Below are 15,662 nucleotides of genomic sequence, written 5' to 3'. Positions count from 1 at the left end.
TAATCCTCTATGGGGCTTATTTTGTTAAGCAAATTATCTCATCAAATGGGCCCCAAATTGTACTTACCATCTAGTTACCATCTAATTAGACCCCAAAAAAAGTAACATTCTCCATTTGAATGCAGAAGAATGTTAGGATTTTTAAATCATAAAGTTCAAACCTAGTCCAGGAGAATTTTCTAGTTTCCAGGGTCTAAAAAGAGAAGCAGAAATTAAATTTTTAGTTTGTTAGATATCACTGATTGGTTGCATGTCCAGCGTTTTACCTGCATCCTGTCTTTCTCTAGTCCGGACTAGAGCTTATAAAATCTCTCAATTTAAGTTGTTTTGTTGGAAAAGTCCTCGGGTCAGTCTCTGTTTCCTAGTGACACTAAATGAGAGAGATGATTTTAAATAATAAACCGCTCTGGTCTTAGAAATGTGCAAGATGCAGCCAATTCTGAGACGAAAGAAAACTTTATTGAGTAAAACCCCGAGATTTTAAAGTTCAGGATACTGTTGGGATAAGAGGCGTTTATATATCAACTGAATCCAGTTTATTTATTTAGATGGCGCCAATTCACAACACGTCACCTCGAGGCACTTTACAAATTCAACTCAATCAAATCACGTAGATTGGCCAGAAAAATTTTCTACGACAAGAACAGAGACACCAAAAAAGAGCGCAGGAGCCATTAGTTATGTCTAGGAGAGAAACAGGGTTAAACACTGAATAACGGGAACAAGAGGATCATCTATAGGAGGAGAGCGCCTGCAGCACGGCGCCACGGCTGAACAAAGCAGGCCAGGTGGAGCTACTGCGCAGAGCAAAAAACACAGAGAACAAAGTTAAAAGCAAGCTATGCAGAATGGAAGAGAATGTAGGAGTGAAAGAATGTGGTCATAAAAATGTGTTTCCTCAGTGTCTTTGTGTAAATGATGGCAAACATTATAGAGACTGTCTGATGACTCAAAGGAATCTCTTTTTGTTGAGCCGCTGGAATTCATCTGACACACAAACACACAAGACGCGGGTCAGTTTCTGCAGCGAAAGATGTTAAAAAGCACAAACAGCGACGCTCTTGTTTCTCTAGATGGGGATCGTGTGCTGAACAAAGGCGGCATTCTTCCCGACACCCACCGCTGGGATCGGCACAGTCGCACAATTTCCATGGCGGAGAGTCGGTTCTTTAAAATACGTTTTAGGTCTTTGCTGCTTTCAGCTCGCCTCTGATCACTGAGAGAGAGGCTTACTGTACAAGCTGACGTCCTGAGAGTGGACTTTTCCACGCCGGGTGTTTCCCTCCTGAAGCTGAAAGGCGGCGGTGTCCAGAAAAAGCGTCTCCGTCTGATTTTTACATGCAGAAATCCCACGGTCCGTGTTTGCTTATGAATATTCTAACATGCGTTTATGGGATTCTGCGCTGACTCTGGCTTCCCAACGAGTTAAAGATTAACAGAAATATTTTGTTAATGTTTTGCGAGCTGAACCAGACTCTGTTGCTTTAAGGTGCATTATTAATCGTCTTTCTTTTAATGTTGTTGTGTTTTTGTTTTTTTTTTAGTTTTGGGAAGCGATCAGCGGGCAGCCTGCGACGTGGATGTGAATGCATCGTCCTTGAACCGTCAGAGATGATCGTGGTGAGTTCATTTGACCCGCTGCTCAGAGCAAGTTTACAGTGTTTTCTCTGTTATTCAGGATGAAAAAAGAAATATGTGAAATATTTCTTCCATTTTATCCCTTATTCCATTGTTTCCTTCCCTCCTGGGCCTACCGCCTTTCTTTTTGACCCTTTTTCTTTCCTTCTGCCCTTCTTATCGCCCGAGTTCTTCCTGCTTTTCTCCCTTGTGTTCTTTCTTTTATTCTTCCTTCCTTCCTCCCTCGTGTCTTTCCTTCTTCTCTCCTCCTTTGTCTCCTCTGTGCCTTGTGTCCTTCCTTCCTTATTAAGCTTCTTTATTTAAATCCTGCCCACTGTTGAAATATGTGCCATAAATTCAAAGCCAACTTTAGTTTTTTTATGTCTAAAAATACACGTTAAGGCCTGAGAAGTCCGCATTAATGGCTCGTTCTGCGTAGATCCACTGAAACTTCAAATACAGCAACCCATTAGCGCGAACAGGAGTACACTTGTATGTTACGTCATGTAGTAATGGATTACTCTTAAACCCACACTAATTCCCACCTGCAGTGTCAAACTCGCATCGTCCTGCATCCCTGCCCTAAATTAACTCCACTTTCAACACAGACTAGGGTTTAGATCGAAGATTAGTGCATTTTTTCCCCCTGTAACGCAATAAAATTCTTGTTAGAAGGTTGCTCTAATTGCTGTGAAAAAAAGGATCGAGGTCGACGTGTTCATTAAAGTTAGATTTTTCCCTCTTTTTAATGGGGATGTAGTGAAAGTAAAAGTGTTGAAGAATGAATTATTCCCCTCGGAGCCGGGCGAAGCGGCCAAGTTGGCAGCACGGAGCAGTCATCTGCTGAACAGAAGCTAGCCGAGGCCTGAAGTCACCCCCACAGACGTGCCGAGGATTTGGCCAACACAGAAGACATATTCACACAGCTGCAGCTTGATATCTGTTAATACACCAAGCCGCTGCATCGGTTATGTCGACCTTTCAACCTGCAGAACAGAGTCAGTCGTTTCACAGTTTAAAGTCCTGCTTGTTTTTAAACGTTTCCAAAGAGTCCCTGGGCTTTTTTACAGATGATCCCTCCCCCAGGGCGCACGTTCAGTCATGAAGGCCTTGTAAATAACAGTGCTACAAGTAACCACTGTGTTAATTAAGCAGATTTATCAAAAGCTGCAGTTTTATCCCAGTTCTTCTTGCATCAGGCCAGAACATAAGAAGATTCAGCTTACTGTTGCATAAGACACCAAACAAGCTGCAAATGCCAAACAGGCATTACATAATCTCAGTAAATACTCCACTTGCATTTCTTATCAAGGTCTTCACTACCAAACACAGAGCACTACTTTGTAACATCATTCCATTTTGGACTGCTTTTTGAAAAACAAATGTGTTCATGTTGTCTCTAATGAAGAAACTGAAGCTGCTAAATCAAAGATAACAGGTCAAAATGACTGAATGCTGGTTTTAAGGATGGACTCTAAGCTTTATGCAGCTGTACTGCTGTGTTACGACCACAAACTTCAGAGTGTTTTTATTGAAATTTGACCAACTCAGACTGTTAGGAAGCTTCAAAAAAGATTAAAACTAAAACGTCAGGCTTTCAAATGTTCATTGTATCGTAACTGATACGTTAGACCAAAAATACACTGCAAAAAATGAACTAAAGGTAAGTAAAATCTTCTTGAAATGAGTTTTATTGACTTTGATTTGAGCAGGTAAATAACATAATCTGCCAATGGAATGGCAATGCTCATGTTGCACTTAAAACAGGAGCAACTCATCTTCATCATTATTATTTGAAGTGCAGTTTATCTAGGGGTGAAAATATTCATTCAATTGGCAAATAATCTTATTTACCTGCTCAAATCAAGGACAAATAGACTCATTTTAAGAACATTTTACTTTCCGTTCCCTTTTTGCAGTGTGCATTTTTTCCTCATGTTTTCAGCATTCTTACATTGGGTGTGTAAAATATATTCGCTTGTATGTTCAGAAAAACACTGACTTTGTCGAAGAGTTAGAGATCTTATATATATATTTGAATTAATTATTCAGTTATAGGGTTAAGTAGAAGGAATTCACGCATGGTTTACTGTTTTTCATTAATAAAGCGGCTGGAGGTTGTGCTGAGCACGTGTATACAGCCAATCTAATGAATCCAAGTTTCCCACCTGAGCGTGTGGCTCTCTGCAGCTCCTCCAGTTACCCTGGGTTTCTTGGCTGCCTCCCTGATGAATGCTCTCCTTTAGCAGCTCCTCAGTGAGACGAAGTTACACACAGGTCATGGCACTGGATTTTATTCAGTGATAACGGAGTAAAAGGGGCTGAATCCAATGTGCTCATTTCTTTCCATTTATCATTTCCCTTCCCACCAACAGCTGGTCAGTGGTTTGTGGCATAAAATCCCACAAAAAATATGACATTTCTGGCTGTAAAGTGACAAAAGTGACATTCTGTATAAAAGAAAGAAATCTCCCCTGTGGATAAACACAGCAGTCTTTCAAGGAAGTGCAAGCAATGCCCTACTTTCATCATCCTTTCAAGAAAAACATCAGGTGTAACCTGTGTACTGTCGGTGTGCAGAGCTAGCTCTCTCTGCTGCAGCCACAGCACATTTCAGTTCACCTAATTTCCGTCTCCACGAGCGCAGATGGGAGGACGGCTCCGTCAGAGAGCCCCCCCCCCCCGTCTCAGCGGCAGCCGGCCGCTAGCTGCTACTCTGTTGCCTTTTGCTGTTTTACAAGCCCAGCCGGCTCGTAGTTACCGAGCCGGATGGAAACGCAAACAGAAACGGTACGAGTTTCCACGCGGCGCCGTGAAGCCAGCGGAGAAACGGACGTGCTCCTACGCCGCTGACGTGTCGGTACTGTACACACACACACACACGCGCGCGCAGCTCCGAGAGAGCAATTAGACACACAAACACGGTTTTTATGCCCTCGCCGGCGCACAACTCTGCTGCAGTTGTCATGGCAGCCGGGTGAGATTTTTAGCAGCTTAATCCCAAAGGCTGAGCTGCAAGAAATGGTGAAAATAGCAGGAGAGATGAGACGGATCGGGCCCAAAGTAGAAGGATATAAAAACTTAAACTATCTCATCCCGTCCTGACCCAAAACCTCCTGCTGTCATATATTTTAGGATTCCCTGGTCGGGTAAGAGCCGTCCTGTGGCAGGTTTTAACGTTCCTTATGAATGGAAGCAGGAATTTTATCTCATTTTAACGTGTAATTGAGGTAACTAGATGCCTTTTTCCTCCATCATGTCTGCCTGTCAGCCAGTTTCCTCCACAGCTCCTCCACCTCTCATCTCGTCTTTAGTGATGCGAGCACCTTTTGACGTCGGTGCTCACCGTGCAGCCCTCACTAACACACTTCTGTTTTTACGCAAGCGGAGGGGAGGGAGGGGATGAGGGAGTTGTGTTATTTTTCTGCTGACGGGAGGGGATGGGGGCGGGGGTGAGGGGGGTGAATGAAGACGAAGACGGTCACTCCCATTCTGTCTCCTCCCCCTGTCGCCTCCAGGTGGACTATATGGATGAAAATGAGGAGTACTTTCAGCGACAAGCCTCGCACAGACAGTCCCGCCGGCGCTTTCGGAAGATTAACCAGAAAGGGGAGCGGCAGACGATCATCGACACCGTGGATCCGTACCCCAGCGGAAAGCCGCCCGTAGCCCGGGGGTACCACACGGTGAGTTGGAGCCGGGTTTCGCCGCGTAGCGTTTACCCTCGCCACGCGCCCCGGAGGCGGCGCAGCGATGCTTCGCCTGCGTGCCGGGCTGCTCCTCCGCTGTCTGCGCTGCTTTTCTACTTCTCAACACGTGTGGAAATGTGAGCGCTGTGAATGCGTCTGTGTTGTCGCTGTGTTTTCTGCCTGCTGCTGACCCCTGGTCATGAGTTGTTGTGCTCTGATGGCTTCTCCTCAGGGGGAGGCGCTGCTGAATTAAAAGGCTTTTCTCCTTCTCCTTGGGTTAGAGGTTTCCTCACTTTGTGTGTTTAGAGACTCCTGAGACTATTCTGGCTTCTGTTTGTTGATCTACCATCTTTTTAATGAGTGTTTTAGTAGCTTCTCTGTGTGTTTCTCTTATGCAAAGCTGTTTGTTGTGAGAGTAGCTTTGTCTCCATGTCAGGATTTGGATGTTTGTGCTCTCTGAGTGTGAAAGAAATCTGATTTTCCAGCTTTTGTGTAAAGGTGCAGTGATTAGGTAGCCCTTTTTTAGCCAGCTGAAAGGCAGTGCACAGCTACCAGAGGGGAAAGGAAAACACTGACACATACATGTATCTCATCAAAAGCCATTTTATCCACAGAAACTAGAGATGCACTGACAGCTTTTTCCTGGCTGATGCTGACATGATTTTTCATAGAGGTCTGAGCTACAAACTCAGATTTTTTTATTTTTATTTACTGAGGATTATAACACATAAGGTAATTGAAGCCGTAGTTTTGGATCCCACAAATTTAAGGGAATAACAAGATTATGCATGAATCTTGTGTCTGATTTTTATTAACTCAAAACAAATTGAATCTAAGAACAAGCTCTGGATATTTGCACATAGCATCACATCCTTGTCAGTTTGATTTGATTATGTTTACTTGCCATGCTGGTCATTTTACTAATTAATCTATTTGATATTAATGTGCGCTCAGTTTTACTAATTCTTTTAGAATATTAATTATTGACAGCATTTTACACTCTGTAAAATGTATATTTTTGTGTATTTCTCCTATTTATATTCATGATTATTCAATATTTTTCCTAATATTTATATATAAATAAATTTACATTAGTAGAGTCTGACCTTTAACCTGTCCAGCTGCTAATTTCCCTCTTTGGGGATTGCAAAGTTTATTGTATCTACATAATAATAATAATAATAATAATTGTATGATTGTTACAGAACTTCATGTTCTCATTTCCTCCACTATTTAGGTGGTGGATCAGCCAATCAGATCTCTCCGTTTCCACCATCTTCCTGTTTAAGACGCTCTTAGGCTTGCTAAAAGTCCTCCTCACTACTCCTAACATTTTATTACTTTACGAGCTCTCTTAAAGCTGAGGGTGCTTTGTGAATAACTCATCTTACCGAGGTAAAACTCTGAAAATTCAGGAAATTCTAATATTTTTCCTAAAATGACCTCCCTAATGCCCTTCCTACTCTGTGATTTTTAGCGATCTTATAGGACTACTCCATGACACACTGTGTGATGTGAATTTAATAATCTTTGGTACGACGTCAAATTCAATATGTACGATCACCGTTTACTACTAAATCACTTACAGCGTACGACAATAAGATCTGCCATCTATCTGCAGCACCAGCTGCAGCTGATCAGCTCCATGCTCTACTCCTTAGGCCCAAACAAAACCACAATCAAATAAGTTAAAATAAAAAAATAGTCCCGCGTTAAATTAAAGGGTTATCTATGGATGAATATGTTTAATCAAATGTCAATGTCCTTTCATAAACAATAATTTAAAAATGTCCCAGTTCAGTGCATCATAGTCTGCTGCAGGTACAAAAAAAACAAAGATAAAATAAAACCCATAGAAGGAAATAAAGAGTCAGGAGACTAATAATTTACCATTCTTGGTGTCGGCTGCCACAATAAGAGAACAATGATGGAAGCCGTCACCAGTTTGTGCCAGCCGTGCAATCCGGCATGAAGATGCGCCTGTTCACAGCCCTCCGTGTTGGGTCTGCTCTGATTGGAGCAGACAGGACAGGTAATCCCTTACAGGAAGTCATTCAGAGATCCAAAACGAATCGTGTTTTTTATCTCTATTTGCGGGGCAGCGCCGTTCGTCTCGGCTCTGATCGGTAGACATACGTCAGAGCAGCTGTCACGCTGAGGGCCAAAGATCGCAGCGTCTACCTGGCTTAGGGTTTGGAGCGTTTCAGTTTCTTTCCAGTATTTGACCTGATCACGAGAAAACTGTCTGGCTTTGATCTGTTTTGGTTGTAAAAAGGTGAAATTAGCTGCGAAATGTGTTTGTTTTTTGAGTCACGCTCCCTGCTTCCTATTCCTGGGAAAAGAAAGCTGAGGAAAGTCAGTAAATACCCATCATGCCTTTTCTGCACAGTTTCCTGGTCCTAACCATTTCACAGCATTCCTCTCGTTCCCAGCGGTCCCTTGGGTCCTGCTCAGGGTTCTTGTCGGCTTTGGTCCCTGTGAACCAGTTACTCTTAAAAAGTAACTGATCTCCAAATATATGGAGCACTGCAGTGAACTTTCTCATGGCCTGAGATCTCCTCCATAAACCCTGAACTCGGTGCTCCTGCGGGAGGGATGGAGCCTGCGGCCATGGTGACCAGTATTCCCAAACGGGCTCTGTTTGAGCACACGCTGAAGTACAGTAGGGAAAGCGGCTACGCTAACAGCGGTGCTGCTGCTGACGGAGAAGGGTGGAGGGCTGGTGAATCCTGGCAGCTGCTAAGCTGGGATAGCATGCTAATCTCCTGCAGTTAGAACACCAGACAGCTCAAATGTTCCTTCCTGCTTCCCTTAGGCATGTTTAGGAGGCAGAAAAGGGCTTATCTTAGTCGTTGCCTTTGAGCTAAATGTGAGGACAGGTATGGAGGCATGGAAATAAATCTGAAAAGAGAAATCACGCCCATAACTTATACCTCCTCGTGGCTTTAAATGCTGTTATAAAATGCATACATCAGTGCTAGAAGATGTCTGGTGGCTCACTTAGGCCTCATGTTACAAAGCATAAAGCTGCACGATTTGTCATCATTGCAATATCAATATATGCAATATCACAAAGCTAAACGACTGCTTGGGTGTGATGATTAGTTGGCTGTGAGATTTTGAATGCTAAACATTCACTTCCTGACTGCCAATGATATATTTTCTTATTGGGTTCATTTGGACTGCTTTGATGCCATACCTGATGTAGATTTTACTCAGATCCCAGAGCTCCTGAAGGGGGGGAGGGCTTAAAGGGATTGTGGGAAAAGTGAGACAATTTTATGTTATTGCAGATTACAACAACTAAATCACATCAACACATTTACCTGATGCGGGGCAGGCTACATGCGCTGGGTGCTAATAGATGCTGGGGTGAATTTGGACGGAGGCTTAAACGAGAGGAGGCATGTTTATATGCACAGACTCGTCCCGTCAAACCAAATGTAGCTGGACTTCCAGAAAAATGAAACGTAGCTTTAACATTTCCTACAGTTTTCATTTGTGTAGATAAAAAAGCAGGATTTTCCTGGAAGATTAGGGCAATTTCACAAGTCTAAAGATTCTTTATTTAGTAGTTTGTTCTGTATTAATGACAAAAGCACCAAAAAAAGATATTTAGATGAGAAAATATTGTGTTCAAACAGCTCCCACGTCCAGATCTGTTAAATAGGCGAACTATGTTGGAGCTAAATCATATCTGTATTTTCAAAAGTAAAATTGATGTTTGAATTTGCTGTCTAAAAATAGGAATTTATCAAACAACGCTTGTATAAAATCCTCCTGGTGGAGAGAAACACATCCGGCCTTGTTTAATACTAATCCTAAGCTGTAATTTGCTGCCTGAATAACCATGTTTAAATGCCCCATAACAATGTCAGCCGGCATACTTGGTGGATCCTGAAAGAACTAATGCTTTGCTGGAAGCGGCAGCAGTTCTTAACTATTAAAGAAAGGTTGTTTCCTAACTCTGAGGTCTCTGATAGGCTGTGAGAGCGTTCCCTGTCCCTGAGCAACGCGCTGAAGCAGTCCAGGTCACCAGGTGCTGCAGAGAAGCCCGTCTGATGGGTGAAAAATCAAAGTCAGACTAACCCCAGATTGAAACTCCCAGTTGGAGCGCTCACAGACACAGGAAGACAATCTGAAGCAGAGCTGTGTGAAGGCAACTTTATTTGGCCCTCAATGTTCAAATGCAGCGCAGGAAAATTCATAAAACAACCACCAACAGAGTCTGCTCTGGTGATTTCTGGCTTTTTGATCTGGTCTGAATGAATTCTCTAATACTGAGGACTGAACTGGGATCAAGACTAACGTCCATTAGCTGATGACGTTCACTTTAATGGATGCTATGGAGTTTAGTACCTCATTAGGAGATTAAGCAGGGGATGAAATTCTGTTTGCTGACCTTTTTCTGAACAGGGTAAAAGCTACCAGTATCTGGCTGCTAAGCTAGTAAAATGCTAAGCTAGTAAATCGCTAAACTGAAAGTCGAGTGGACCGCAAAACTCCCCATTCAACCTACAACTCGATACGGAGGCAGGATTCTCCCCAGAAATTCAGAGTATAGTGGAGGGGCTTTCAATTTTCTCCCAGTTTGGGGTGGGAGGGGGGGGGGGGGGGGGGGGGGGGTCTAGCGTTTTCACTGTTTCAAGTGCAAATGGAGGCCATTTTCAGCAACATAAGCTTTCAGTCCACTCTAAATATACAACTTAAGATACATAAGAGAATATTCTGCACAAAATTCGTCTTAAGGCCAAATGAAATGTTGTTTATTGCACTGATGTTTTCACACACAAAAGCAGGATTTCAACAAATATGCAGTAAACTGTCAAAATAATCTTCAGGATATGTAGACGACTAAGAAACGAGCATGTAAACAGTTTATAAGGAAATAGGACAAGCTTTTGCACACATGGTAAGTTCTAACGGGAATGCAGAGAGATCATTATATTCATTGTGCATAACTCTTATCATATTTTACCAGAATCAGCATAAAGTGCATCATATCACGTGTTTGTTGTTGTTCTGTTTTGGTGCTGCAATGAAACTGATCAGATGTTATTAACGAAAACGTGGATATTTCATTCGCTGGTTAATTAATCCGTACATCCGTGCTGTTCTCCTGACCTGTTGTTGGTGAATGATGGCAGCTTTAGTTTTGCTTCTACTTTTGATTTAAACTTTTACCTTTTTTTATTGTTTGATCTAAACCACTCCTCTGGTTTAGCTTAATTTCTAGTCGAGTGAAAGTTTATTCAAGTTTACCCCTTCTTCCTATTAGTCTCCCCTAAAAGAAAGCAAAGCAATCGTTATTCACCACCACTGGAAACAAAGCAGACAAATCTGGGATTCATAAGATCAAGATAAATATTTGAAGTATATTTTTGTTTCCATGGATAAATCATGGCTGTGAAAGAGGACAGTGTTTAGAATTCAACACATGCCTCCTGTGTGCTCAACACTGAGCTGACACTTTGTTTGCCTTGTTAAAAACACACACACACACACACACACACACACACACACACACACACACACACACACACACACACACACACACACACACACACACACTTGATCTTTGTATATTTCCTGTTGAAATGGCTGATAATCTCAATTTCTGAGCTGCTCTCCATTTTGCACCTTATCTCACATGTGCTATCTGTTCGTTTAATATCATCCGACATTTGAGCCGTCAACTCGGCACACACACACACACACACACACACACACACACACACACACACACACACGCACACGCACACGCACACGCTCAGATCTTCTCTGATCTCTTTCTCAGCCGCTCTCTTAGGGTCTTTTTTCAGATCCTCTGTCACTCTTGTCAACATGGCTGCTGTTTTAGGACCTTTTCTACTGAACGCTACACATTACATCATATCCACAATTGTTTTTAAGTTCTTGATTTGTCTTCTTCCCCTTTTATCCATATTTAGAGGCTTGCTTGACCACATTAGGACTTTCCCAAACTTCAGGAAGATAAGTAAAATTAGTCCTCTTATTTGGTCACCAGAAGAAACATGAAACGGATATCTAATAAAACGGGCAGCAGTGGGTTTCCAATAAATACTCCTTTAAAACTATTTTGCCCCAAAAGCAGCCTGTAATTGGAGGGGCTTTTAATTTTAATTCCCTCAAAATCCATTGTACCCAGCAGCCCTCAGATACTGACCACTTTCTTACTAACTTAAAACATAGAAACAGGAGTTATATAAAGATAAAGAAACAGTCAGACAAAGGAAGCTTTTACTGTTCCTCCTGGAAATGACCATCAGGGATAAAGGATGTAGTTTCCTTCTCTGTCGGTTCTTTGGCTTTTCAGAAATGCTGTCAGGTCATTGATTTTCTTTCAGCGTTGCCATATGAAGTGTAACTCCATCCTCAAAAGCTGAAACTTTAACAGAGTAGGGACTTCTAATTTATTTCTAACTCTTTGATCATACAGACCTTTTTTTGTTAGAGGTTCCACAACAGATAATCCAGCCTCCTTGAACCCAGTTCATGGGTAATTAAGTCATAACTAGTAGAAATGGATCAAATATCCATCTCTTGCCAACCACTCATATCTTCAATATCTCTAAATAGTTAAATCTCCCTTCTATCTACACTATCTAAATTGTGATGCCTATAAGGTGGCTTACATAAATAAACATGAATGGAAAAACTACAACTTTGTCATCCCAGAGCTGTCTCAATCCAAGAAGTAGAACATCCAAAAGTAAAAGCTTATCTGCTTTTGCTCAGGCCGTCGTCCAGGGGGACCGAAGAGCCGAAAAGTCTCTCAAAGGCCTGTAGTTTCTGCCCCAAATTTGATTCTTTTTATGGATCTTTTTTAGCAATGTATTTCACTTTTGCATTAAAAAGATAAGTGAGCCGAAGAGCTACATCCTCTTCCTCATCGTTGCTGATATTGCTGGACACAGCCGTCAGCAGCCACTGAATAAACTCACCTAACTATCTGATGAGAAGCAAACAAACTGAGTCTCTAAAGTGGGAGGCGGGACGTTGTCATAAATGTTAATTACAAATCCGCCCAGCTCAGAGGAAGGATGTGATTGGTTTAATTTACTGTCATTTGGGAACGGACTTTCATACAAACAGCAAAAATATGTCAATTGTGTTATGAAGGAGGTGATAGAATTGGTAGACTAATGGTGCTGCTATGAATTTACAGAGCAATTAGCAGTCACCGATCTAATAGTTCCTTTATCTGCCTAGCGGCAGAGCTGGGGGAATTCTGATTGGACGAAGCGTCTGCTTTCCAATTAAAATGTAAATTCTGACACTTCCTAAATGGGTGGGCAGATGGATGGATGGATTTTTGTTTTTATAAATTACATTTATGTCACGTGCTGTGCTGGTTCTGAAAACACTATATAAATTGTGATTTTTTTTTTTAGCTTAATATGAAGCACATTTAATGCAGCATTTAACTGAAACTCACTTTTCACTGCGTTTCCTGCTGTTTTGGCACAACTTGGAGGTTTTCATTGTGAAGGTTTCACAGCTGATTTGCATGGATCTGCTTAGTAATCTGCAGATGTGCTGTAGAGAAAGACAAACCCAAGTGTATGATTTTTAACAGTGAGGTTTTCACCTGCAGTGTTTCACATTCTCGGCTAACAACTTGGCATGTTTGATGACTTTCCTCTCTTTTCTGCTTCCTTTCACGGCTCCTTCCCTAACTTGGCTACCAGGAATGCAATAAACCTAAGGTACTGTATCCATTTGCAGTGTGTGTCTGTGGTCTTGACTGTCCCTCCTTTTGTTGCTTGTGCTGGTAGGCTTTCCTGCGTCTCATCCCCGTTCCTCCCATCTGTAGCCGCTAGCAGAGCTCCTCAATAAACACCTTCCATTTGCAGGCGCTGATGATGATGATGATGATGATGATGAAGACGAAGACGTAAACCACTCTCCAGTTCTATTACCGTCACGTCAACAACAATATGAATTGAATTGTTAGCGCGAGGACCGATACAAGGCTGCTGCTTTCCTCCATGTTATCTTGTTTTTGCCTAAAATAAACGTAAAGCTTGTGTGGCTGGAAGCAAACCACATCAAGTCGTCAAGTGATGACAGCGGACTGATAAGCATCGCTTTGCCACAGCTTATAGGGCTGTAAAGTGTGATAATGGTAACAATTGAGATGATTGAGGTGCCTGTTTTTTTTTTTTTTTTCCTCCGTTGATGTCCTCGATAATAAGGAGGATTGTCTCAGGGCTCTTTGGGTTATTATCATCTCTACCCTGGTAGTTGTGGCTCTTGTTGGGCGACGGCCAGATGGAAGGTTTCAGCGTTAGCAAATCTGCTTTGCACAGGATGCCGCGTTACCAAGAGAAATGTAGCTTTTTCAGTAACCAGGTGGAAAAGGATTAAGAGGGAGAGGTGGAAAAAGATCAGAGCTCAAAGCGCTGATCAGTCGTGCCTGCTGATAAATGCAGAGAGAACAAACCTGCCACTCGCGGGCTGCAGAAAAGCCGTGCTCCTATTTTTAGAGCTGTCCTTTGTGACAGCCTGCTCTGCCTCAGCTGTGCCGAGTTACAGAAGCCTCGGTCTCGCAGGGAAGTTGTTTAGGAAACGCAGCGATTAAAGCAGAACGAGTTTATTATTGTACATTTATTCTACGTCTTGCTTCTGTGGCTGCTTGGTTTCTGAATGATCGTCTAGCGTTTTTTCTGTAAAACATTAACTTCAATCATGATTGTTTAAATTTGGTGAATGCAAACAAATGCTAATGTAGTGACTAATTCATTGTTGTTTCAGCTTTCATTTTTAAACCGATAGAAGTGGTAACAGTGAATTGATTTTATAGCTGTAAGAGATTATTATTATTTTATTGTCTGCAGTGTGTGTGTGTGTGTGTGTGGATTATTCAGTTTTATTTGAAGTGTCTTTTGTTTCCTTGAGTTAAACACCCACGCCTCTCTCTCTCCCAGCATGGCCAACAAAGGCAACTATCCCCTTTGTAGTTATTAATAGCCTAATATCATCCAGATATTTTTGGCCCGATAATCCAGCTGAAAAGGAGGCTTTTGTAAATGAAGGAGAAGAGCTACTAATTTATTGGCCTGTCTTCATTTTTCAGCTTGTGGTAAAGAGAAATCTTATATTGCCAGTCCCAGCATTCAAAGGCCCTTTTTAAAGGTTGAGTGTTTGGAACATGATGGATGAAGAACATCTTTTTCATGGTAATGAGCTTGCATGGCAACAATCCCGTAATTTCCCCTCATTTGTGCCACTGAAACATGAGGAAAATCACTCCATCAAAGTAATAATAGTATTATTTGATCAGTTTGCTGTTGAGCTAATGTGCTTGATCAGACATTACAGACTGTAATATGGAAGCTGGGTCTACCGGCAGAACCACATCGTTGTGTTATCGGCTTCTGTGAAGCTAATATTTGAACAGGCAGCGTCAGCTTGTGTCATCCTGTAGGTTTACTATTTCACTGTTGCAGGAGCTTTACTGACCTTTTTAAAGTTGTTGAGAAACATCATCGCTGTAGCGTTAGCTTGTAGAGCTAGTGCAAGTAGCATGTGCCATTATAAATTATAATTAGTTTGTTTAAAACACCAATAATAAGTTTTTGATATTATGTTTTTTTATGTGATGCTAAGATAATATAATTTCTTTTAAATTAAACCGATGGCGTCTTAAACATTTACTGAATGAGGCTATTGAAATGACACCGCTAGCACAGGCCCTGTGGTTCTGGAAACCCAAACCAGTTCTTTTGCGGATTAATACCGACAGCGGTGTTGTGGAAAGAAGGAAGCGGCGCTGAATCTCCTCTTTTAGAGCGGCGTCTTAAAACCACAGCTGCCGAGCTTTAAGTTGCATCTTTGCTGAGCTTCCTGAGCTGCAGATAAGAATAACAATTAAATGACAATTAATAAAAGGAAATAACATTTAATATTCATGCAGTTATATTAATCACATTATTATATGTAAATACATTGTTTGGTTCTTTTAGCACCAAATCATGATAATGTCTTGTCTGCCCATCCTTACTTGATGAAGTTACAGATTAAAGTTAAAGATTATCTTCAACAGAAGCAGGAAACATGTCCGACTGTTGAACTCATTCCAGAAGGATAGGCATCAGTTCGTAACCTTTCCCAGTTACTTTATAACTTTATCCGGAAACCTCAAGTAACTGATGAAGTCTCCATAAAGCTCTCTGTGCTGTTCTCTGAAAGCATCTTACTTCTTTTTCCAGTCTGATTTATGCACCTATTAGCAGGTGCACGAGTACAACAGATGTTTTGCCCCGATGAACCTACATGTGTAATCTTTTAGGCGTGTCTGGCAGCCTGCGTTTCTATCAAATTATGTCCGGG

At 41.8% G+C, this 15,662-nt stretch overlaps 1 protein-coding gene across 3 annotated transcripts in view; it reads left to right on the top strand.

The window, feature by feature from the left end:
• The window catches only part of rapgef2 (Rap guanine nucleotide exchange factor (GEF) 2), an 84,985-nt gene that overhangs the window by 21,068 nt on the left and 48,255 nt on the right, over positions 1-15,662 (top strand). For all 3 annotated transcript variants that reach the window (XM_036127204.1, XM_021320610.2, XM_021320617.2), the window contains 3 exons: positions 1,545-1,620; positions 5,136-5,303; positions 13,019-13,036. In XM_036127204.1, the coding sequence (XP_035983097.1) occupies positions 1,545-1,620; positions 5,136-5,303; positions 13,019-13,036 (262 nt within the window). The remainder of the gene's footprint in view (positions 1-1,544; positions 1,621-5,135; positions 5,304-13,018; positions 13,037-15,662) is intronic.

This window comes from Fundulus heteroclitus, chromosome 23 (assembly GCF_011125445.2).
Source record: "Fundulus heteroclitus isolate FHET01 chromosome 23, MU-UCD_Fhet_4.1, whole genome shotgun sequence".
Classification (NCBI taxonomy): domain Eukaryota; kingdom Metazoa; phylum Chordata; class Actinopteri; order Cyprinodontiformes; family Fundulidae; genus Fundulus; species Fundulus heteroclitus.
The sequence above is the reverse complement of the archived record's forward strand: the minus strand, read 5'-3'. Positions and strand labels throughout refer to the sequence as shown.